At 43.9% G+C, this 26,127-nt stretch overlaps 1 protein-coding gene across 1 annotated transcript in view; it reads right to left on the bottom strand.

Annotated features, from left to right (window-relative positions):
* St6gal2 (ST6 beta-galactoside alpha-2,6-sialyltransferase 2) overlaps positions 1 to 26,127 on the bottom strand; it is a 77,747-nt gene that overhangs the window by 25,079 nt on the left and 26,541 nt on the right. The window contains exons 2-4 of the mRNA XM_090336285.1: positions 14,013 to 14,997; positions 4,478 to 4,575; positions 963 to 1,064 (exon numbers count right to left, since the gene is read on the bottom strand). Coding sequence (XP_090192411.1) covers positions 963 to 1,064; positions 4,478 to 4,575; positions 14,013 to 14,937 — 1,125 coding nt within the window. The 5' untranslated portion in view covers positions 14,938 to 14,997. The remainder of the gene's footprint in view (positions 1 to 962; positions 1,065 to 4,477; positions 4,576 to 14,012; positions 14,998 to 26,127) is intronic.

Genomic DNA, 26,127 nt, shown 5'->3' with positions numbered 1-26,127 from the left:
ACTGATCCTTCCCAGCCTCTACCCACATCTCACCCTGCAACACTGGCCCCAGTACAAGGGACTGTGGCACTTGGAATGTAGCACTGCCCTTGCCCACAGTCAAGCTGTGTGTCCTGGGCAAGGTTCTACTCTATGGAGATAGAGTTCTACGACTAACCTTCTTATAGCTTTTGTTATTGTTTTTTGTCAGTACTAGTATTTGAGCTCAGGGCCTCATGCTTGCAAGGCAGAAGTTTCTACTATTAGGTTGCCCCACTAGCCCTGTTTCAGGCTGATTGTTTTTGGCAGTGTCCTTCTTTCTGCCCAGGCATATCCATACACCTCAGTTCACCTATTTTTTCTGTTGTAGCTGGAATGATAGGCACACACAGCACAGCACCCGGTTTCTTCTATTGAGTTGGAATCTCAGAAATGTTATTGCCCTGCCAGGCCTCTAAGCATGACAGTCAGGCATGAGCCACCAGATCCCAGCTCAACTTGTTTGTATTTTGATAGTTAGTACCAAACTTGCCTCAGTTCTATTGAATGAAGTTTATCAGAATCAGAATCAGAAGCCCAAGAGACTAACTCAGGAAAAGTCCGGAAAAGACTATTTAAATACCAAATAGCTTTTCCTGCCAACTACTTCCAAATTATTTCTAATGGTCTCACAGCCTTTCTGAGGGGATGTCACCCCATCACAAGGGAACAATTTGGAGTTTAATCAACCCAATTGTCACTGTAACTAGGACTTTTAAGATTCTAGATGTGCTGTACTTTTTTCTTCATTTCACCAAAGGCAAAGCATTTTAGCATCAAATGGATAATGCTGTGCTTACCAGGTATATTACTCTAACTGGGTATTCAAAGGGTGTGGAGACACAGCTTCCTGGTGTCAAAGCTCAGTCCCTGACCTGCTTCCATGTCGAATCAGTTATAAGGTACTGTCTATGTTGGACTTGGAATCACAAGGAAAGACTTACCAGGTTAAGATTTGCAGAATACGGAGCAGGGTCCCACGCCACCAAAATGACATCTTTATACAAAGAGCTATCAATGAAATGATGGCTGGGATTGGTTAAAATCTGCAAGTACACAGAAAAAAAAAATCAAAGCCAGAGATGTTTTATTTTCTGAATGTATTTTTGAAAAGAGGTAGAATTACAAAGTGGAAACAGAGCAAGAAAAAAAGCAAACTCTGTTTTTTTTGTTTTCCTTTGGAAAGACTAGTGTTATATACCAGGGACCCAATGAATATTCAGGGAAATGAGGTGGGGTTTTTGATGGTGGTAAATTTTTAAAACAAATATTTTCTTAAAAGAAATGATAAGCCAGGGGCCGGGAGTTTGGCCTAGTGGTAGAGTGCTTGTCTAGTATGCACAAAGACCAAGATTCGATTCCTCGGTACCACATACATAGAAAAAAGCCAGAAATGGTGCTGAGGATCAAGTGGTAGAGCTCTAGCCTTGACAAAGTCCAAGGACAGTGCTCAGGCCCTGAACTCAAGCCCAGGATTGAAAAGAAAGAAAGAAAGAAAGAAAGAAAGAAAGAAAGAAAGAAAGAAAGAAAGAAAGAAAGAAAGAAAGAAAGAAAGAAAGAAGAGAGAGAGGGGGGGGGGAGAGAGGAAGGAAGGAAGGAAGGAAGGAAGGAAGGAAGGAAGGAAGGAAGGAAGGAAGGAAGGAAGGAAGGAAGGGTGGGCAAGCCAGGCGTGGCTCACACCTATAATCCTAGCTACTCAGAAGGCAGAGATCTGAGATCAAGGTTCAAAGCCAGCAGGGCACAAAAGGACCAGAGACTCTTATTTCCAATTAAAAAAGGGAAATGGGGCTTGGCTCAAGGGCAGGGCTGTAGCCTTGAGCTAAAGAGCTCAATGACAAAGCCCAGGCCCCAGGGGTAGGGTGGTAGCCTTGAGTGGAAAAGCTCAGAGAAAGTGCCCAGGCCAGTTCAAGCCCCATGACCCATTAAAAAAAAAAGAAAGAAACGATCAAAAAGGAAAAGAGGGGCTGGGAGTGTGATAGAGTACTCACCAAGCATGCAGAAAGGTTTTCATTCCTTGGTACCACATACATACAAAAAGCAAGAAGTGGTACTATGGCTCAAGTGTTAGAGTGCTAGCCTTGTAAAAGCACAAGGACAGTGCATAGATCCTGAGTTCAAGCTTCAGGACTGGCAAAAAAAAAAGAAAAGAAAAAGGAAGAAAGAAAGGAAAGAAAGAGAAAAAAATAATAAAGGAAGTGGTTCTGTGGTTCAAAGTGGTAGAGCACCAGCCTTGAGCTGAAAAGCTCATAGACAGTGCCCAGGCCTACAGTTCAAGCCCCATGATGGACAAAATAAAGAAAGAAAGAAAGATTTTTTTTTAAAGAAATGATAAAAGTTTAAGGAGTGGAAATGGCACCCTGATAGAATCCTGACACATGATTATCACATATCAAAATATACTACGAAAATATGTCCCAGAAGTATGTATAGTGTCTGCTTTGAGGGAAAAAGCTAAGGAATGTGTCCAGGCACTGGCTTTAAGCCCCTACACAGACACCAATAAATGAATGAAGAAAGAAGGGAAAGAAAGAGAAAGGAAGAGAAAAAGGGAGGAAGGAAAGGGAGGGGGAGAAATTAAGAAAGACAGGAAGGGAGAAAAAGGAGAGAGGAAGGAAGAAGGAAGAGGAAGGAAGGAAAGGGAAGGGAAGGCAGGTAGGCAGGCAAGCAATTATCCTCAATGGAGGTAGAATCCAACCCCTGAAAAATGTTAACACTCCAGCTAGTTCAGGCGCCATCTCTGTGATAGCCTTAACTTGTGATTTAGAGGCTACCTGGACGTACTGCGGGAAAGTCCCGCTGCCAGTATAGGCCTCATTTATGGTCTTATTTATTTATGGTCCTGGATATATTCAATGGTGTCACATACCAATCCTCCTGTTTAAAAACATGTAAAACTAAAAGCTATATTTTGCGGAAAATACAGCTTGCCTTTTCTGTTTTCAGATGCAAATTTTCACCGTTATTGAGATGCACTATTTTCACATTATGTTATTTCTGATGTGTATCTTTAGGTTGACATGTGTGTCAATTTCCTTGGTTTTCTCTTTTCCTCTCTGATAAGTTAATGTTAGTCATATAGTGGGTCTTAAAGCTCATAATCTCTATGAATTAAGGAAATTTGCTAATTGTCTCCTATCTCTCTGCAGGTAGCCTGCCACAGCAAAATGATAATCATTTGCTCATCCACAGGCAGTTTGTTCATCAACAGTCACTTATAACTCATTTTTCATCTTTACATGTTTTTGAAATTTTTGTCATTGGTTCCATAAGTTTACCATACATGGCTATCTTTTTTTTTTTTTTTTTGGCTACCTGCGGTTTGAACTCAGAGCCTAGGTGCTGTCTCTGAGCTTCTTTTCTCACAGCTAGCATTCTACTACTTGAGCCAAAGCTCCAATTTCAGCTTCTTTTGGTGGTTAATTGAAGATAAGAGTCTTACAGACTTTGTGTGTGGGCTGGCTTCAAACCATGGTCCTCATAGCTCAGCCTCCTGAATAGCTAGAATTACAAGCATGAGTCACTGACACCAGGTTGGAAGTCATTTATTAAGAAATTAAAGAACAGGCCGGGAGTTTGGCCTAGTGGTAGAGTGCTTGCCTAGCATGCATGAAGACCCAGGTTCGATTCCTCGGTACCACATACATAGAAAAAAGCCGGAAGTGGTGCTGAGGCTCAAGTGGTAGAGCTCTAGCCTTGAGAAAGTCCAAGGACAGTGCTCAGGCCCTGAGCTCAAGCCCAGGACTGGCAAAAAAAAAATGAAAAAAAAAGAAATTAAAGAACAGAGGTATTTTTATTTTCAGTGAAATAATTTATTTTTTATTTCTACAATTTTCAAATAGTAGTTAAGAACTTGAACCATACCTTACTAGCTCTGAGAGATGTGACTTTGTTTTTATCTCCCCTTAGCTCTAGCTTTGTGCGTGTGTGCGCTCACGTGCGCGTGCATGTGTGTGTGTGTGTGTGTGTATGTGTGTGTGTATGTGTGTACATGCCTGTGCATGCTAGTACTAGGGTTTGAACTCAGGGCCTCTTACTCTTTTTTTCAGGGCCTCACACACTTAGTTGGCTTTATCACTAAGGACTGATACTCTGTCTCTTAACCCTCATCTCCACATGTGGCTTTTTCTAGTTAATTGGAGATAAAATTGTCCCTGCTTTATCTGTTTCGGCTGGTTTCCAAACATAATCCTCAGATTTCAGTCTCATGAGTAGGTAGGATTTACCTATTGCATTCTTAACGCCCAGATTTATTTTGATACTTTTTCTTAACATGCTGTCTATTTTTCCAAAAGTGTCTCTGTATTTAATTTGATTTTGTGTTTTATTTTATTCCTTTGCTCTATGTGTTGAATCGAAGCACCCATTTCTCTGCATCGATAAGCAGGTAAGTTTTGCTACCTTATCTAGTCTGACCATTTCAGTACTGAATTGACCCCTAGAAACACTTCATCATTCTTACCTGGGAGTTAATGATGCGGACAGTGGTTTTATTTCCGACATCTTTCTCATAACCTCGGGTAGGAGCTGAGTTAAATCTCAAAACCGCATCGTGCGAATCTAAGGGCACATAGGGACAAGTTTACTTTTTGTCTCTGTTGAATCTAGGAAAAGAAGGTTAAAGAAAATCTTTCAATTCCTAAAACCAGATAGATATGTCCAGCTTTTCAGATAATGCACTGTTGACTTGGGAGGAGAGCTTGGCTCAGGAGATGCATCAAGAAGTACAAACAGTCACACACAGTGTGGTGGCATGTCAGCCAGTAACAGATCATGTGCAAGATAGTGCTCTCACCAGCTGTGTTGCTGCGGCTCAGTCAGTGGAAGTGCAGCCTATGATATTAGCATGATGGCAAACTCACCTAATAACACATGCGGTTTTTTTTTCAGACCTATCCCATAGTAAAGCAATGGTTGTGTATACACAAATTCATTCAGCTACATATATTCAGTGTCATTTAAGTTTTATTCAGATGTCACATTTCTTCCAAGTAGCATGTTTTATGCAGCCATTCCCTGGAAGGTTCTAGAACATTTGGAAACTGGAATTAATAGGAGATAAGCTAATGGGAGAGGCAGGGGATCAAGGAATGCTAATCTGGGTTCGTGTGTGTGTGTGTGTGTGTGTGTGTGTGTGTGTGTGTATACACTAGTAATTGGCTTGAACTCGGGTCCTCATGGTCTCACTTGGCATTTTTGCTCAAGGCACCATTTGGCTGGTTAATGGAAGTGTCATAGATTTTCCTACCAAACTGGCTTCAAATTGTGATCCCAGATCTCAGCCTTCTGTGTAGCCATCAGTGCTCAACTTCATCTGGGTCCTTGTCCTGCTTGAAGAATGCTGAGGTTGGGTTGTGGATGTCACAGAATTCTGGTGCTTCCACAGAGAATAAACGTGTCTATCTTGGGATCAAAGCCAGGGCCTTCAATGCTACGGTACCTTTTTCTGGTAAAGGTTTATGCTTAAAATGGAAACAAACCCGGTTTCCTTTTATATTGCTCTAATGCCATGAAGTCCTATGTGAGTCCCCTCAGACATACCATGCAGTGAGAGGCTGGGAGAGACCACCAAAATTACAATCCAATTTGCTTTCAGCATTGATGCACAGAGCTTGACCTATAGCTGTAACTGTATATATTTCCTTCCAGGCATTCAACATCCCCCAATTATCTGAATGCTGGAAAGAGAGGTACCTGGTGACCACAAGGCCCCCTGTACCATGAGGTCAAGGGGGAGGTGAAGAGAGAGAAGTGGAATAATGTAGCCTCTTCTGATTAGGAATGGGAATGGGAAGCAAGTTCTCCTTGCCTAAAACAGGCTATAAACACAAGGCAGCTTGACACCAGAGATGCCAACCAGTAAAAGAAACCTCTGAGCTGTCTTCAAACTCCAAAGCTCGACTTGCAGCAGTGACAATGAACATATAGGACAGTAAGAAGTGGGCATGTGTATGTGTCATAATTGCACAAGCCACATGGGCACATACCTCATTTACTGTGACCATACCTCACAGGACCCTAGGGAAGCTGACCTTCTTCCCCTGGGTCCTGCTGCTCCCTTCTGGGGAGTCTTCTGACTCCGTAGAGGAGTTAAACTACCATGTATGTCCCACCAAAACCATTCGAAAATGTGCCTTTAATGAATTGGAGTGTTCTGGATTTGATTGTCTGTTTTAAACTTGAAACCTCCAACTTGGTGGACAGGTGATCCACCACTGAACCATGCCTCCAGTCTGTGCTTTTGCTGACCCTTTTTGAGACAGGATCTTGATTCTGACCCTGGCATGCTCCAAGGTTATGCTCTGCCTATTTTAGGCGTTCTATCGTCAATGGTCTATATAACACATATGCACCATGACATCTAGAATATGATGGAGTCTTGCAGACTTTTCTGCCTGGGTTTGCCTGGAACCACAATCCTCCCAATTTCTTCCTCTCTCATACCTCAGGATGGCAGGTACACACCTCTGCCCCAGCTGTGGGTGAGCTCTTCTGCCTGAGCTGGCCTGAAACCACTATTCTTCAGTTCTCAGGTATGCAAACAGCTAGAACTACAGAAGTAAGCTCTAGGCACCTGACTGGAGCTCTAGCTGTGAGTACCAAAAAGAATGCAACAGACTCATAAAGGGGTCTCTTGGTACCACTGAAAAATCCAAGCTATGCCCAAGCAATGTCCTGCCATTAGTGTTAGTAAATAAACACCATGCACACATTTATTTGTGAGCATAGGTCTACAATGGCACCGTTGAGATGTTGAAACAGACTTCACAATCTGTAAAACTTAAATACTACCTGGCTCTTCAGAAAAAAATAGATGGCAAATCTCGAAAAGGTATTCTCTGTGTAAATGGTGCTAAAATACCTTAACACTTCCTACTAAAAGCTGGATCTTGTTTTATTGGGTAGGAGTTTCAATGCTTGGGTTTGAACTCAGGGTCTTGTGCCCTCACTTGGCTTTTTTACTCAAGGTTGATACTCTACCACTTGAACCACGGCTCCACTTCTGTCATTTTAGTGGTTAATTGAAAATAAGAGTCTAACAAACTTTCCTGTTTAGGCTGTCTTCAAACCATGGGCTCAAATCTCAGACTCTTGAGTAGCTAGGATTGCAGGCAATCATCTAATTAGGGGGTCACTGGCATTCCACTTTTTAAATATTCTTCTCTATGTTACATCATATGTTCTTTGCATTTTGGAGGGAAACATTGCTTTATTATTTATGTTTATTGAACGGTATGTTTTCATTAAAAAAAAACAGACAAATGATATCTAAGCTACAAAATTTAGATTACCAAAGCATTAGCACTTGTATTGTGGCCTCAAAAAAATCTGTAGAAGAAAAATATTGTTAATATATTCACTACATTAGAAAATAAAATAAAATTTTAATTTTTTGCCAGTCCTGGGGCTTGAACTCAGGGCCTGAGCACTGCCCTGCTTTTTTTTTTTAAATCAAAGCTAGCACTCTACCACTTGAGCTACAGTATCACTTCTGACTTTTTCTATGTATGTGGCACTGAAGAATCAAACCCAGGTCTTCATGCATGCACTCTACCACTAGGCCCAACTCCCTGCCCCCATATTTTAATGTTTTATTCACTAATTTACATAAAATAACATTTTTAGTAAAAATTCTATTTATTTTTATTTTTATTTTTTGTTTTGCCAGTCCTGGGCTCTTTCCTTGTACACATTTTGCTCAAGGCTAGTGCTCTACCATTTGAGCCATAGCTCCGCTTCTGGCTTTTTCTGTGTATGTGGTACTGAGGAATCGAACTCAGGACTTTCATGCATGCTAGGTGCGCACTTTACTACCAGGCTAGGCTCCTGGGCCCATTAATAAAAATTTAAAAAAGGAAACAGTGATAAGTCTGGAATTATTCTAATGTTTGCAAATCTCTTCTACATTTGGCTTTTTTTTTGCATGTGCTGAGTCTTGAACCCAGGGCCTGGCCTCTGTCCCTGAGTGTCCCTGTGTTCAAGGCTGGCACTCTACTTGAGCACCACACCACTTCTGCCTTTTTCTGAGTAATTTAATGGCGATAAACATCTCATGGATTTTCTCACATGGGCTAACTTTAAACCGTATCCTTGGATCTTAGACTCCTGAATAGCTAGGATTACAGGTACGAGTTACTGATGCCTATTTTGACTTTTCAGAAGACATTAAGCTTTTTATCTCTTTTGAATTCAGTGTTTGTAAGATCCTGCTTTAGTGTATAAAGACATATGCTTTAGTGGATAAAGACTAAGTTTCATCATGCCCAAAGGGAAGGCTATTTCATTGGGCATCAGTATCTCACACCTTTAATTCTAGCGTATGTATTTAACAGATCCCTTGGCAGACCAATACACACATACACACATATGTATACATTTATATGTATATATACATATATATACTTTTATCAATGAGGTTGTGTGTGTACATGCATGCGTGTGTGCATGCATGTGTGTGTGTGTATGCATGTATGTGTGCCAGTATTGGAGCTTGAACTTAGGGCCTTGGCACTGACCATTAGGGTTTTTTTTTTTTTGCTCAGGGTTAGTACTTTACCACTTGATCCATGGCTCTACTTCTTTCTGGTTGGTTAACTGAAAATAAAAGTCTCACAGACTTTCCTGCCTAGTATCTAAAATTATAGGCATGAGCTACTGATACCTGGTTTTGATGAACTCTCTTGTTGGAATAAACTGACCGACTTCATTTTAATTATACAATATAAAGCCAGTCAGCCAGAGTCTGCATCCACCACCCACGAGTCTCCTTCCCAACGATCTCTCAGAAAACTTTGTGTTTAACATTACCAGGCCTCCAAACTGTGGAATTTTAGAAAATTCAAGTTAATGGGTGTAAAGTTAAGTAGTTCTGCCACATTAACATCCATTAATCTATCTTGTTCTTAATGTGGACCTCTCACTCCTGCGTAGTCCTGTAATATACAAAGATCACTTGAAAAGTTTCAGACTCCTCTCAAGTATCGGTTCATTCCATTAGAAAGTATAAAGAAAACCCCACCTGGGTTAATATCATGCAGAGCTCCTCACTTCTAAAGTATGATAAGCCTCCAAGTCTGTGGTCAAAAGCCTGAGTTTTAGCCCAGACAGTATAAATAGCCATGCTTGTTTAAAAAGCAACAGGCTAAGCCAGTTGCCACTGTCTCATATCTGCAATTCTAGCTGCTTGGGAGGCTGAAATCTGGAGGACCTCAGCTCAAAGCCAGCTAGGACAGCAAGGTCTGTAAGACTAATCTACAAAATAACTAGCAAAATTCAGGCCTGGAGAAATGATTCAAGTGGTAGAGCACCAGCTAAGTATGCAATCAAGTCAAACCCCATTACAAAGTGATGGGCTCACTTAATTATCTTTGGAGAAAATACCTGTGAAGTATCCAAATCTGAATAACAGCAACAAAAAATGCCCTGAAATCTAGGCTTGGGAGTAATCACTCAAAAATGGGTGCCACTGCTCTGCTGTTTGTAATATCTTTCTTTCTCTGCCTCTTGGTTATAGGAGTGAGAGCTTCCTTAAGATTCAGGTTGAGCTTACAGGACTATGGTAAAGGCCTACCACAGCCACACACAGAACACATCAGGAAAGATCTGTCTACAGCCAATGCCTGCAGGAGGTGTAGCTGTTACAGCAATGAAGTCTATTTTTTGTGGAATAGTTTGCAGGAACATCCATGCCCTGCTCTACTGCCCTCTAGCCAGTGTCACTGTCTTTCCCAGGCTTGGGCCCTAGTACATCCTGGGACTATGTCACCCACACACTGTGCTGCTCCATGTTCCCTCACCAGGCTGGCCCTCCAGCCTGGTCTCCCACACAGCAGTCTTTCCTGCCCTCTTCTCTGCTCACCCAGGCAACAGCTCTCAGGGGGCATGCCCAATCTTGTGAGTATATATACCTCTGTTGCTTCCCCTACTCACCAAGTACTGCATTTCTGTTGGTGGCATGGATTCCCCCACCCTCAAGCCCAGAACTACAGAATTTGATGGCTGAGTTTGTGTCTCAGTCACCTCTGTGTCTAGTGCAGGATCTGATAAGGAACTTGGAAACAATAAACAGCTAATGCAGGTCCAATGACTATAGGAATTGTGCAGGTAAAAATACCCTCTCAAGTCCCAAACTCTCTTCAAGAAGTACACTGGGGGACTATCCCCCTTCTCTTGCCTTCTTTTCTCCTAATCACTTGCCAGGCTCCACGTGTTTAAAATACAATCCTAATCTTCCATGGTAAGACTATTTCTGGAGTTTCTTTGTTTGCTTTTGTGCTGGCACTGGGGCTAGAACTCAGGGCCTCACACCCTGCCTGGCTTTTTCATTCAAGGCTGGTACTCCACCACTGGAGCCACATGTCCACTTTCAAAGCTATTGCTTCAATGGGCACCTCAAGACTTTGTCAGTAAATTATTACTGCTTAGATGCAACTGACACGGGACCAGCTCATGCCTCCTGGAATCTTCTATGTTTCCTCAACAGCTTCGATAACATTCAAATATATTCAAAACATTTGTACTTCACATAGAATTTAACAACTACAACCCTTTCCTAGCCCTATGCAATTGCTGATGGAACTTTAACAGAAAGTGTTCTTGGGATAGGACTCCATTGCTGTGGAACAAACACCAGGGGGCAGCCAATCCACAAACAGGGAGGCATGAGGGGGGCATGTCTCTCTGGAGTAGGGAGTAGGAAGGAGCTGTGTAGTATCTGGTTATCCGCCTTGAGTGGAGTCACACGACAGAACAGTGGTGGGGCTCTGATACTCAGACTGCTTTGATCACCTCTCAGTCCTGCCTTCAAAATTTCATTGGCTCCTACCTCCTCTTGTAAGTCTTAACCTGCATTTAGCAAATTCAAAGGCAGGTATTTAGAGTGCCACCAAGTTTGACTAAAGTAGGTTCCGACATTCCAAGGTTCTTGATTTAATCCCTTGCTGCATGAGTTTGCTTCTGTCGTGAGAGCTATTAGTGACTTAATGACCTGTAGTCCCATTGACACCTCAAATGAGCAGGAGAGAGGTTAGCACCTGGTTTGCACAGGGGCTGACAGCACTCTGAGGAAGATCAAGCTTGTTGCTTCACCAACTGAGCAATGATACGGTTGTGTAAAATATTGCATTCAAAGGAACTGAAATACAAAGCAAAACAATTTGTATGTAATCGGTTTGCTATAGGTAGCTGCTGCTCTACCATCTGACCCATACCTCTCTTCCTTTTTGCTTTTTTTTTTGACAGTCCTTGGGCTTTCTTAAGTCATGGACTATCTCTACCACTTGAACCACAGCACCATTTCTAACTTTTTGTGTGTATGTGGTACCAAGGAATTGAACCCAGGGCTTCCTGCATGCTAGGCAAGCACTCTACCACTAGGCCACGTTCTTGGCTCCTACTTTGGTTATTTCTGAGACAGGGGCGTTTATGTCCCTGGTGTGGTGCAATAGAGACCCTACCCACTCTTCTCAGATACCTAGAATAAGAGGCATGTACTGCCATGCTCAACAGTTTTGGTTGTTACTGAGAGTTTCCTGAACTTTTTGCCCAAAACTGATCTTACACTCAATCTTCCCAATCTCTGCCTCCTGAGTAGCTAGGATTGTAGTTGTGAGCCACTGTGTCTGGCTAAGAAAGACAATTAAATTTTCTTTTTCCAGACGTGTTCTTCATCTGTGACTTTACAATTCCAATCATACAAACAATCATGTAAGTGCTACAGCATGAATTAAATTTGGATACTAGACACTAACAGGTACGTAACTCAGTTCTGCATAAACACAGGCTTCTTGGTGCCTTTCATATCTTCCTCCCAATTCTGAAGAGTGTGTAAAAGCCTCTGGACAAGGATATTTATGCAGGCATAAAGAGTGTTGGAATTCTTCCTGGCCTGTAAGAGCTATCCAAATACCTCATATTTATGACCCAACGGTGTTTAAAACAAACCAGAAGCAGGTTACCAGCTGCTTCAAAGCTTAATTCCTAAATTCCTCCTCTGCATTATTGATGTTGGTCCTCAGAAATGAGAAGAAACTGTGATGTTATTTCACCCCCGGGGCCTCTAAACCTTTGCACATGGCTAATAAATTGCAGGGTGCTTTGCTCTGGTTTGACTCCGAGCTTATGTGGGACATGGGCAGTATTACTGTAAGCCTGCTTAGAAGTTCCAGACGTGGGGACCCCAAATAATGAGTCTAGATGTGTTGTAGCCTCATTTCCAAGAACATCTGGCTTGAGGTCTGGGTTGCTGCTGGCTCAGCCTAACAAAACGACTACAATCACCAGCCATTCTGTGTGTGTGTGTGTGTGTGTGTGTGTGTGTGTGTGTGTGTGTGTGTATACTGAGGTTTGAACTCAGAGCTTGGGCACTCTCCCTGAGTTTTCTCACTCAAGGTTGGCACACTATCATCAAGCCACAGCTATACTTCTGGCTTTTTGCAGCTTAGTTGGAAATAGTAGTTTCATGGACTTGTTTCTTTTCTTTTTTTTTTGCCAGTAGTGGGGCTTGAACTCATGGCCTGAGCACTGTCCTTGAGCTTTCTCAAGGCTAAGTCTCTACCACTTGAGCCACAGCACCACTTCTTGCTTTTTCTATGTATGTGGCATCGAAGAATCAAACCCAGATCTTCATGCATGCTAGGCAAGCACTCTACCACTAGGCCAAACTCCCAGTCATCTCATGGCCTTTTCTATGCCAGCTGGCTTTGTGCTTCCAGATGTTGCTTGGATGATGGGTGAACTGTACCCAGCCATTGAGCTTTCTCTGTAGCCTGGGATGACATTGGTTGAGACTGGAGTCTAAGATAATTTTCCTCCCTGGGCTAGCCTTGAATCATGATCCCTGAATCCCTAACTCCCAAGTATTTGGAACTGCAGACTCGAGCCATTGAAAACAGCTAAATCAGTAAGACTTTGAAGAAATCACATTACTATTCCCACTGTAGGTGAGGAATTTGATCCATCGAAGGTTTGAAGAATAAAACTTAATGTTTCCAGTGGAAGAAAATCTACTCAAGCATGTAACATAGAAACCCTGCCTGAGTTTCCCACCTGTCAGCCTGTCATACAGACAGCAGTTTGAAAGCCCTCACACAATCGTACAACTCCTCTTTAAATCTCTTCCTGAGTCCTTCTTTCCTGTTTGCCCATGTTCTGCAGCACCCTGACCAATGAAGGACCTGTGTCCTGACACAGACGTGATGGTGCCGGCCAGAGCAAATGAATGCAGAGGCCTGGCCATAGCTGTTACGTTGGGAAGCATGCTGTGCTGGCTGGGACCCCAGAGCTAAGTGTGTGCCAACAGCCTCCAGGCCAAAAGCTTTCCTGTGGGAGCTATGTTTTCAGTAGTAATCTAGATCTCATGGGCCCCCTGAATTAAGTCCCTGAAGTAGCCAAAATAATCACCCTGTGTGGATTCTGGTGACTCATGCTGTCATCCTAGCTCCCCAGGAGGCTGAGGTCTAGAGGAAAATTCTGTAAGGCTTCAACTCCAAAACAACCAACTGAAAGCAGGGCTGGGGTGATGGTTCAGGTGGTAAAGCACCAGCCTAGTAAGCACAGGGTCCCATAATGGGGGAGGGGGGACATCTCCGGTGACCTCTTAGGACACGCCATCCGCAATAACTACCTACTCCTTGTCCTCTGTTTCCTCTGACACCTTCCAAGATGGGCCTTCTGGTGTTTTGGGCCATTCTGGAAGGCTATTAAGGTCCACCACAGTTTCTGTGCAGGATGTCTGAGACATGGGCAACGGAAAGGCCTGTGCCAAAGGGCAGTGATGACGCTATTGCCACAAAGTGCCAAGTCCTGAGATCCTGCTCCACGATTTCCCCCTAAGAGTCCATCACCTCGGATTCCCAGCCTGGCTCACAGCTGCGGTGCGGTGGGGCGAGAGAAGAACCCTTAGGGCTTCCAGTGAACTCAACCCCTGCTCAGAGCCAGGCCACCGCGCATCCTGGGGCGCCACTCCTGCCTGCAGACCTCCCCGGGGTGGGACTCACCTATCTCCTCTCCCAGCGAGGAGTTGAGGATGGCACCGGCCGACATGACCACGGCGCAGCTGCGCAGGCCGCGTGGGTGCAGCTGGCGGCCAAGGGGCACGGCAGGCACCAGCAGGCGCCAGCCCAGCGCGGAGAAGGGCGCCTCGGTCCCATCCAGGGTGCGCACGCGGCCCCGACGCCGCAGCTCGCACAGCAGCTCGGTCCGGCTGCGGCTGCGGCGGGCCTGGCGCGGGGCTGGGAAGCGCACCCCGTGCTTGTTGGAGGCCATGTAATCCCGCATTGCCTTCTGCAGGCGCGGGACCAGCATGCGCGATGACACGTTGCCTTTCCAGAGCCGGTACAGGAAGGCCCGGGACATGGAGGCTGACAGCCGATCCCCATCCTCTCCCTCCTCTTCGGAGGCCTGGCTCCATCTCCTCTTCACCCGGAGCCTCCTAGGGGCTGCCCGCCGCTGGGGTGGCTCCCCGGGGGACGGCAATCCTAATGTCCCTGGCAGATGGCTTTGCCACCCTGGGTGACCCACAGCGAAGAAGTAGTCGTCGTCCTCAGGGTAGACCTCGCTTTGAGATTTCCTCCTAACGTGGGACGAAAACAACTCTGCCTTGCCAAAGCCAGCTGGGGCCTGCTCCCATGTCTGTGGGTCCCCGGGTCCGGCGTGAAAAGGACCTACGGGGGGCTCGGCCCGTGGCGCCTTGTTGGCATCCAAGCTCCCTGGTGAGAAGGGCTCCTGCATGGCGCCCATGATGGCTCGCTGCCTGCCCTGGATGGGCTCCAGCCTCCTGGTCTCCAGGAAGGAGAAGGAGCTGGGCGCGGGCTCCGCAGGGTTGCTGTCTGTGAAGTAGATGAAGATGACCAAGAAGAGAAGTCCCCAGACAAAGATTCCAAAGAGCATGCGTTGTCTCCATTGCTTCAGGTGTGGCTTCATGGCAAGGTCTAGGGCCGGCGCCTCCTTGGTGTTCTGGAGCGCTGGGCAGTTGGGAAGGACCTGCAAAACAGCCAGGGGCTATGTTAATCTGCATGGGAAGCCTGCTCAGTCCCTGCTGGGGGCAGCTAGTGTGGGCAGTGCTGGGAGGGGAGGGCAAAACATCCAGGACCTAAATTCAGGGATCCTATAGACCTTGCCTGGTCTCTTGATCTCTAAGCATCCAGCAATCTTGCCACCACAGATGACAGCCTGGAGACCAAAAAGTCGTTCCTAGGAATCTCAGAAGAAGGTTTGTGTCCTCACTCTGAGAGCTTAACACATGTGCCCAGAAGCTGACTTGGTGAAGTTAGAATTTGATGAACCAGATGGGAGAAGGGGGCACAGTTGTATGTATGTTCCTATGTCTGTCAGTCCTCCTACCCCAAGGACCTTGTGTGTGTGTGTGCGCGCGCGCACAAGCACAGGATGCCAGAACTGCCCGTCTTTACCATTTTTCCCCTCAAGGCTGGCATTTTACAACTTGGAGATAGGAGTCTCATAGACGTTAGAGGTAACAGTCTCACAGACTTCTATGCTGAAGCTAGCTTTGAACTGGCATCTTCAGATCTCAGCCTCTTGAATAGTTAAGATTACAGGCCTACGTCCTAGGCAACCAACTTTGAGCTCCTGAATTTTATGGCAGAAGTGTACACTGTTAAGAGGTAGTCACCAGATTTGCTTGCTCATGGTCTCACCCAAGCCAGAGGGTTGCTAGAACATGCCAGAACTCCACCAGTAGCACCAAACAAAGCAACACTTGGTATTGGTGCTATTGGCAAGTGTTATTCCAGGGAGGGGGGATTGAATCCAACCCTGTCTCCAGATTACACTTTCATCCTTCTGCAATCAAGACTAAATACCAGGATATGAACCTCGGGGTTGGGATGGGGGAAGCCAGTGGTTCACTTGCCTTATTCCAGGCTTTGTACTTAGCTTCAGGGTTGTCTTGTTTGGTCTTTTTCAGCATGGATTAAAACAGAAAACAGTCATATCCAATTTTTAAGCTATGAAAATGAGGCCCAGAGAGTTTAAGTAACCTGCTCAAAAACCACAGCAACAGAAATCATCAGATATCACACACACACACACACACACGCACACACACACGCACACACACATAATGTTCTACTTGATTCAGCAGCCCACACTTCTAACACAAACCTGTGCTCTCATCTGCTCCTGCCAACTGATGTTGTATTTTCCAAATTAGGCTCTTCAAGCTGTCTGTGGCAAGGGATCTTTCCTCCCAATTTTCACTGTCTGATATATTTTCATATTTCCTTCTATGCTTGGATGTTCTGGCAAAATCCAATGACTGTCAAAGCTTCTAAATTCATATTTGCCAGTTCTATGAAGATCTCACTGACACCTGCTAATGGACAGTCCCCCAAAGTGGAGGCAGAGGCCAATCTCTGAGTGACATTCCTTACATCCTTGCCTCTCTACTCAGGAGAATTCTTCAAGCTGTTATACTCCACAAAAAAGGTCTAGTATCTCATAGTTTCTACTAGAAATTAAAAAAAATATCCTTAACAATTATTCTATTTCATCTGCAGTTGTGTGCATTACAGTTATATAATTACATTACAATATAATTCTGGAGCCAGTATCTGGTGGCTCAAGCTTGTAATTCTCACTACTCAAAAGGCTGATATGAGGATTGCAATTTCAAGTCACCCTGAGGAGGCAAATCTATGAGTTTCTTCTCTCTAATTAACCACCAAAAATCTGGAAATGGAGCTATGAGTCAAGTGGTAGAGTGCCAGTGTGAAAAAGCTAAAGAACAATGCTCAGAGCTTAAGCCCCAGGTATTTTTGGGGGGGGGGGAGTATTTTTTATTGTAATTAATAGAAGGGTTACATTATATTCACCAGATAAAAGGTGCATAACTTCATAAACATTGATACCCTTTCTCATGACATGGTCCCCATTTCCCTCCCACCCTCCCCCTGCTTATCTTGATTTCCCACCTTCCCTATCCAATTTCAAATAACCAATTAAGCACATATAAAATATATCAGATAAAAAGGTGAAATATTGTAACAATATGAGATAACCAAGGGATGGCAAAAGAGATGAGAGATAACACAGTACATTAAGAACAAAGGTCGTTCATTATATAAGCCCCAGATATTTGCATGCGAGTACAGGCACAGTTCAACCCCTGAGAAAATTCCAAAGGTTTCGGAGGCTCCAGGTCAGGATCCCAGACCCTGACTAGAAGAATCCCTCCCTGTTCCACACCTAGGCTGCAGAAGCAAATTGAGACACCACCTTCCTGCTTTGTCTGAGAATTACCATTGCCTGGTCTCCCTGCTCTGAACAGTTGCTCCAAGAAGCAGCAAAATAATGGTAGGAGGGGTTCTAATTTCAGCATTTGCTTGAGAATATTTTGAAAATCCAGAGCCTAGGTGACATGTTTGAAGAGGGGAAGAAGATGATGCAAGGAATACAGCCAAGATTTGCACTGCTGAGAAAGAACCAGAAACCTCTGGTCTTGGGTCCACATCCCTTGCACAATGGAGCTTACTGAAATTGATCTGGGCTGGGAGGAATGGTGGTGGAGGACATTGTTGGAAGTGGGGGTGGGTGTGAGCAAGTTAAATTGTGCACATATATGGGCATGTCATGATGAAATCATCTTCAACAACTAATGAATACTAATACAAAATGTAAACTAAGCCAAGTGCTTGTGGCTCATCCCTGTAATGTCACTTACTCAGTAGGCTGAGATGTGAGGATCATGGTTCAAAAGCAGTCTGGGCAGAAATGTCCTAAAGACACTTATCTCCAATTAACTACTTAAAACAGCTGGAAGTGGAAGTGGAGGCATGGCTCAAGCAGTAGATCACCACCCTTGATTGAAAAAGCTAAGGGGGAAAGAAAGGCTCTGAGTTCAATCCTGGTTAATTGACGTCTTACAATCTTCCTGCCTGAGCGGGTTCAAATAGCACTCTTTGGATCTAAGCCTCCAGAGTAGCTGGGATCACATGCCTGAGCCATTGATACCTACGTCATGCATCATTCTTTTCCACATGGAAGGAAAGGTGAAGCAAATTTCCTAATCTAGCATAGCTCCATTATAATGACTGATTGTCAGCAGAGCCTTCTGTTCTGCCTAATGCCATGAGTCGTGGTAGATGGTATCATGTACATGACACCAGAAAGATATAAGAGGCCCATCGTTTTGCACCCTTTCTCCTACTTTGGCTCTCTATCTAACAAAGCCTCTAAAAACTTTTATTCATGCAGGCAAAATTCTAAAGTAATGAGATTGAGTTGGGTGCTGTTGGCTCATGCCTAGAATCCTACCTGCTCAGGAGTCTGATATCCAGAAAATTAGGTTTCAAAGTCAGCCAGGGTAAGAGAAGTCCAAGATTCACCAGTGAAAAAGCCAGTTAAGGGGCCGGGAGTTTGGCCTAGTGGTTAAAGTGCTTGCCTAGCATGCATGAAGACCCGGGTTCAATTCCTCGATACCACATATATAGAAAAAAGCTGGAAGTGGTGCTGAGGCTCAAGTGGTAGAGTGCTAGCCTTAAGAAAGTCCAAGGACAGTGCTCAGGCCCTGAGCTCAAGCTCAGGACTGGCAAAAAAAAGCCAGTTAAGAAGCTTGGCTCAAGTGGTAAAGTACCAATTGTAATTAAGAAAACCAAGTGAGAGCATGATGCCATGAGTTCAAGTCTTCCTTAATACCAGGAAAAAAAATGATTATCTTAATTTTGTTCTCATCCCAGGAAGGTTAGTAGATGCCCATATGTAAACAAAGAATCTTATTGCCTTATGGATACATAGTGCAGTTTAACTTCTCCTTCATGTTATGCAAGAAACTATGTTTCCTAAAAGCATAATTTATCACACACTGTCAGATGAAACTATGCAATGTAAATAGTGTTGTGGTACTGCTCCGGTTAATGCAGCTAACTTCCTGGTTTTTTCAAAAGCACACAGAGGTTAATTTTAGGCCTTGCCACTTTAATGATGTTGCTGACAAGCTTAATCACCAATTTTCTTGAATGGAGACTTGGAAACACACATACACACACACTCGTACACATATGCACACACATACACACAAACTCATACACATATGCACAGACACACACACACACACACACACACACACACACATTTTGACCCATATATCTATACAACTGGCAGTTGACTGAGTTTTCTATGAGTCTGATAAATACTGGGGTTTTTGTCAAAAATATCTTGACTAGTTCTAAATCTAAGTAGTTATTTTAACATTAAACTAATAAAGACTTAGTGTATAAGTACCATGTAAGAGTGTGAGCCACAGCGAGGTACTTGTGTATCTTAATGGCCTTTCAGGAGTCATTTTCTTTCAAGAATTATTTTTTCCAAAATTAGCCCATTATGTGCGAAAAACCACTGGTCTGCCTAGAGGAATTCCTTCTGCAGGAACTCTTCGATCTTCCCAACCTTGGAGCCTTCTTTACAAATGGTCTCCATTTCTTGGTCACACTTTATAAGAGTTAGAAAGTCTGGAGAGCATGACAGCTGAGTCACAGATTTTGAGACTCAGTCCCCTGTTAAAGTTGATGTCCACAACATGGCCAATAAAGCTGCAGAGCACTTAGGCCATGCGACAGTGACAAGGATGGACCCCTTTCTAGGAAGCAGGATGGGCCAAGACTTGGCTCCAAGGAGGTAGACTGTATGGAGACAGGCAGGAGGCCCCCTTGTTCTTAGGGCTGGGTGATCCAAAAGGATGTGGTGATCTTGATTCTTTGTGCTAGGCTTGGGGTTCCAGAGCTCCAGGACTCCAGTGACCTTGCTTAGCAAAGGGTGTCTACGTTGTAAACACTGTCGGGGCTTTTGTTATTAAAACCTAGATTCTTAAGCATGAGACAGTGTGGTTGACTGTGGGCTTCCTGAAGGCTGGGAATACTGAATATCTCATTCTAATGTCTAATGGATATTTCTGAAATTATGAAATCAATTGATCAAATGAATAGAGGGGATGCTTTGCTCTGGGATTGGCAACCCAGTGTTCCTGGTTGATTGAAGTGGATGGTTTTTGTCTTGCTGTCCATGCCTCTGAGCCAAAGAAGAGTGTCTGGGAAGCTCAAGGTATATGCACAGTTAGCTTGTGGGATGCCTGGGTCTCTATTATTAGCTGAAGTCACTATTCTAGGCAGGTGCTACTAGAGTGAATGAGCTCCCTGTCATACGCCAGGCACAGCACTAATGTCTCATGCACCAAAGGTCCAGCATCATCTCAGTCCTCTCCACTCCAAACTTTACTACATACTTTCCTCACCAAGCCTATGAGAAGACAAAGCTCAGTCCAGTATTTTGTTCTTTCCCTTTAGTCCATCAGGAAGCTTGCAAGTCCCAAGTCTGAAATTTTTATGCATTTTCTTTCTCTCTGTTACAACTGTTAGGCTTCATTTCAGGCTAGCATCCTAAATTCACCAGACCAAGTGAACCCCTAACATTCCACTGTCCACCCCGTAAATCCTAATTCATACTTGCTAGCATAACTGATTTTCACAGGGGGATGGTAGGAAGAACCACGCCCTCCACCCCCATGCCTAGCATTCCCTGGAGAGAGCTTGGTGTCTGGACCTGGCAGCAAACTTTTCCTCTCATGAAAGGCTGGTGGTGTCTAGGCCTCTGATCTTGAGAGTGCCTAGAAAGGAGACAAAAGGACTCTATACTTTCCTGCTGAGTGCCCGGAGGAGAAATTGGGAATAAAGAAATCCTTGGCTGTCCCCTGAGGAGGAGGTGGTTGAATTTTGATGCTTCAGTGGTGCTGAAGACAGTTTGCCATCTTCAGCGGTGACACACGCGAGTCTGGGTGAGAATGTGCTCAGGGCCCAGTCTGAATGGGGGTGGCTGTGGTGACAAGTGGGTGGCATTACCTTCCTGGGTTGGATCACTTCTATAGTACAGAAATGATTGCTTATATTGTGTGTGTGTGTGTGCGTGTGTGTGTGTATGTGTGTGTGCGTGCGCGCTAAAGAAGGAGGGCAGATGAGAAATACTTTAAAAGGTAAAATTTCACGAGCCATGTGGGCAGCTATTAGCCGAGGGGAGGGGGAGTGAAATGATTCCAGACATGGATCATTTGTGCAAAGACAAGACAAATTGCCCATGAGTCAGGTTCTACTGGCTACATGAGCAGCATTTCTCTGCTTTGGATTTAGAGGCCTATTCAATTTTTTTTTAACAATAATTGGCATTCAAATACTGCACTCTGTACCAACAATGTGCAAACGCTCATGGTGAAAGCAGTAAAGTCACTTCCACAGCAATATCTGATCTTTGAGAAGCTGTGCAGTTGAAGACCTACCCTTAAGATTTGGGGGAGGGCTTTGCAAAGTGCTGTTAAGTGGGCTTTGTGGGGGTGATGCACAGGTGGCCATCAGGTGGCTCTTCCAGGGAGGCTGGGTACTAGTGAGGCTGGCACTTACTTAGAGAAGCAGTGTAGTGTTGCACCTCATCATGATTTGGGAACTGGGCAGAGTGCCATTCAGGCTGGCAGTGAGCAGTCAAGGGACTGCTGTCACTGCTTGGGAGTTTAGTCATAGCTGCCATTCCTAGCCTAGGTACTCGTGTTGCAGAATGACACAAGTTACAATGGGTTTTGGAGAGTGAAAACTATGTGTGGTTGACCAGAAGCCCAGTGGGCAGACATCCCACTGCTTTGCAATTGTGGGTAAGTCCTTGGAGCCCAGCTTCTCCACCAAGTAGATTCATATGAATGTTTAATCATTCCTTCTTAGGAAAGGAATGGAAAATGTGATGTGGTTATGAGCACATGGTGAGTCAAAAGGAACTTGGTTAGTATTACTTTTCAGTGTAGCTGGAGATTTGGAAAAAGTGGAACGGAGTCATAACAACATGAGCTTCACCATGTGAGCTGTGGTTCCTTAGTATATACTTGAGCATAAACCAGTTGTCCCTGCCTTTAAATGACCTTAAACGGAAGCATCTCTGTTTAGATAAACACTAACACACCTGAGTCAAGCTAATAAACACCAACCAACTCTTACAATTAAAGCCTTGTCTCTGGTGCTTCAGTCATGAAAAGTAAATGTGTCCTACACTGAGTGGCTCATACACGTCTTCTAATGGATTTGTTACATCAATCCGCTTGCTACGGTTTATGTGGTCCTAGTTTAGCAAATATATACTATGCTTAAGGTAAAGTTGGGTGTGTATCACCTGATGCTTTGCCCTTGTGGAACTGACTTAATTTGTAAGAATTAAGACTTAAATGCTTATGTAACAAAAGTATAAACAAAAAAAATACTATTGATTTAAATTCCCAATTCTTTCAGTCCAGACCATGAAGGCATAAATATATATGTATAGATATATACATACATATCCATATATGTATGTGTTATGCTTTAATATGAATATCTTATATTTATACATATAGTACATATTATGTACATTATATATACACACATACAAACAAATGCACATATTTTGTACTAAAATAGAACTACAAAAGGGACTAGAGGGGCCAGGAGTTTGGCCTAGTGGTAGAGTGTTTGCCTAGCATGCACAAAGACGCAGGTTCGATTCCTTGGTACCACATACACAGAAAAAAGAAAACTGGAAGTAGTGCTGTGGCTAAAGTGGTAGAGCTCTAGCCTTGAGAAAGCCCAAGGACAGTGCTCAGGCCCTGAGTTCGAGGCCCAAGACTGGCAAAAAAAAATGGGATTAGAATATTTTAACAAAGGGTAAACTTCTCAAGGTATTTCTCAGCATGGACCTTGCAATTTCACCCTCTAACTCCTGGGTGGTGCGGTGGTGGTTTTCCATCTATGTAGTTACCCCATGTCTGAGTTACACTGTCTTAGGGCATGTGGAATGAGGCTCAGGAAGGATTCAAGTGGACTACAGAGTTATCTAGATGTATATCAGATGTGTTTGCTCCTGTACTTTGGCCCAATTTTCCTGCTTCAAATCTGAGGAGAGGTGATTTCTGAGGTCTCTAGGACAAACTTGTTCTTATACATTGTCTGATTCTCATAATGCTTAAGCTACAACCTTTGGCTGTCCCCTTGTGGATGGTAGCACAAAAGATGCCACTGTGTTAGTGTTCAGACCTGAATGATAATGATGACCTTGTTATGCATTCATACTCAACTACTGGTCTCAGGCTCTGAGACCCTAGTATGCAGTGGATTCTGGGTATGCAGCAGTGCTGAATGTATCAAATGCTGTAATCCCTCTTCATCTATACAGTCAACATCTGGGCAGTGAATCAACTGAGGATGGAAAGTAATTTCTAACCTTTGTACCAAGGTTAGACAGACCTCTTTTTGTTTTGCTTTTCATTATTCCCTAACCAACATAGTATGAAAACTATTTACATTGTTCAGGTATTATACACAGCCTGTAGAGATCATTTAGCATATGCAAGAGGGTGTACGTGAGTTCTTTGCAGATGCGTAACTTTCTATAAGCGATTAAAATATCTGGTAACCCTGCCAGGGGAGCGGGGGAGCTGGAAGAGGTCTACCGGAGGTACTGGGAGGTGGCTCTAGAACTTCTCCATTCATGAAGCTGGAAAAAATGTGAGAAAGGAATATAGTAGGCATATATGCTTGCACGATACTACCCAATCTCAGTTGACTCTCCCCACCCATTCCTCTTATGCACTGAACTTCTGTTTACAGAGGAGACAATACAGCCAGAGAGGGTAACTGTCATAAAGGAGACTGAGGACAGCCATGTTAGTTAGCGGTTCCATTCAGGAAAATGTGAAAGGATGAAGACTGGACAGAATACGTACAGAACTGGCTTCCTCCTGCCTAAGAGGTAATGAGAGCCTTTCCACTCTGATGGGAAAGGAGGGTAGGGGCTGGAGTAGAAGAGTGAAGTGCTGGGCTGGGGCTCTAATGAGCTTTCCATTCCTGTCAATCCCCCCACTTCGGGGAGGGGCGGCATTGAGCCTAGGAAGACAGTGCACTAGAACCTTAGGTGTTTGGGGACTGAATGTAGAAGTTATCTGACCCACAAAGCACTTGGAGTTGTGGGGCATTACAGTCTTGCAGCATTCTCGCATTCTCCACCACGGAGGACCAGTCACACTGGGATAATTCCATTTTCCTCTGGCCCTGATGGCAGTGGGGCATGATTGTGTGTGGTCCCCAAGGCAGAGAGAATACCAAAGACATAGAAGGGATCTCAGCACAGTTATGTCAGTGGGCAGAGGAGAACAGGGAACTAGGTGAGAAGCCTGCACCCAGATGGCACAACACACTGGCACACACACAGATGCCAACCAGAGCTGGACAGTCTCCCATCATGAGGCTGTGCTGACCGTTGTACGTAAAGGGGAAGCGATGAACCAATATCAGAACTGCAAGTTCAACTTTATCTAACTTAATCAATTCACAGGACTGTCTGCATTGCAACTGAATTTCCAACTACAAAGTGACAGGAGATCTTAACGTGGAAACTATGTGAAGTCTGAAATTACACTTCCTGAACATTTGTGGTTGTTGTCTTCCACACCTGCTACCTAAAATGTATGCCACGATTGTGCTAAGTTCTGTATTAGGGGTGCATTTGACATTTATACCTGTGGACATTTCTTAAGTTTTGATGTATTACATTCTAGGACACCCATGGCAGGGTGAAAACATGGAAGATGAAAGTGTATTGAATACACCTAGCCTAGAAAGCATCAAGCTTAGCAACACACACACACACACACACACACACACACACACACACACACACTATTGCTCACCCCTGTGATCTTGTGTTTGGGATATAGTGTTCATTGTGTACTCTGTGATCTTATGTCAGATTGGTGGGAAATAAAGGAGGTTCACCTTGTAATCTCGTAAAGAATTCATGGCACACAAACTTCTTACCCACCCTTCAATGAGAATATTCTCTTATATATAATACATAAATATCTCTATAGACACACTCATTTACGTGTAGATAGACCTTGGGTGAGCCTCCAAAAATACTAAATGTTCCCAAAGCAAACTCTTCCTGAGGGCCAATCCAGTCCATGGCAGCAAATCCCATGCCTAGCTGCAGATAGCAGGTGCTAATGAATTTCAGGAGGGCTAAAGACAGGGTGGAAATGACCCTCCATCTCTGCATGGAAGGTGTGCATGAAACGCAAACCAATTTCACCTTCAGAAACAGGTCACATACCAATAAGTTATTGTAGAAATGAGCTGGTCAAGGTAGGGCTCACCTGTAATCCCAGCTACTCAGAGGGGCGAGGGGAGGTGGAGATTGGGAGGATGTGCATTTGAGACCAGTCTACGGGGTGGGGAGAGTTAATAAGACACTCCATCTCAACAAGCAAGCCACACTGGATGACTCCTGCCTATATATCCTAGCTATGCTGGAGGAACAGATATAAAGATTGCGGTGTAATGTTGGTGTGGAGGAAAAACTCAATAGCATATTACAGATCGGTAAATATATATGTATATATATATATATACCTGTGATATATACATATATAGACACCTGTGTCTATATGTGTGTGTGTGTGTGTGTGTGTGTGCATGTGTGTATGTATATATACTTGTGGCTCACGCCTGCAATCCTAGCTACTAAGGCTGAGATCTGAGGATCATGGTTTTCAAAGCCAGCCTGAGCAAGACTGGCTCGGTCTTCAGTTAAGCACCATAAAATCTGGAATCCAAACTGTGGTTCAAGTGGTAGAGCACTAGCTTTGAGCAAAAAGCTCAGGACAGCACTTACTCACACACACACACACACACACACACACACACACACACAGAATTCTTTATATGCCCAGGTGCTATTGTTAGATGGCAGAGATTAAATGGATGCTGTAACTAACCTGTTTATTTCCTTGATCTTATAATTAGTGGAAAGAACTAGTAACAAGGGTACTTGTTTTCATCAGAAGCATTTCCTAACTAAATAAAATATCTATTTGTTCTTAATTCATATTCTTATGTAAACAGGCAAATGATAATACAATTAGTGCATCTGTATCTATATTGCATGCTGAGTAAATGACATTTTTTCAGTGGAGATGAAAACACGAGTCCATCTTTTATTCATACAACAAACACTACTAGCAAGCTACACTCAGACAGAATTATTAGTGTTCATTACACATATGACATGTGTGTAAATAAAATGCTAAGACCACAGACC

This window comes from Megascapheus bottae, chromosome 7 (assembly GCF_031878675.1).
Source record: "Megascapheus bottae isolate mThoBot1 chromosome 7, mThoBot2.hap1, whole genome shotgun sequence".
Lineage (NCBI taxonomy): Eukaryota > Metazoa > Chordata > Mammalia > Rodentia > Geomyidae > Megascapheus > Megascapheus bottae.
The sequence above is the reverse complement of the archived record's forward strand: the minus strand, read 5'-3'. Positions and strand labels throughout refer to the sequence as shown.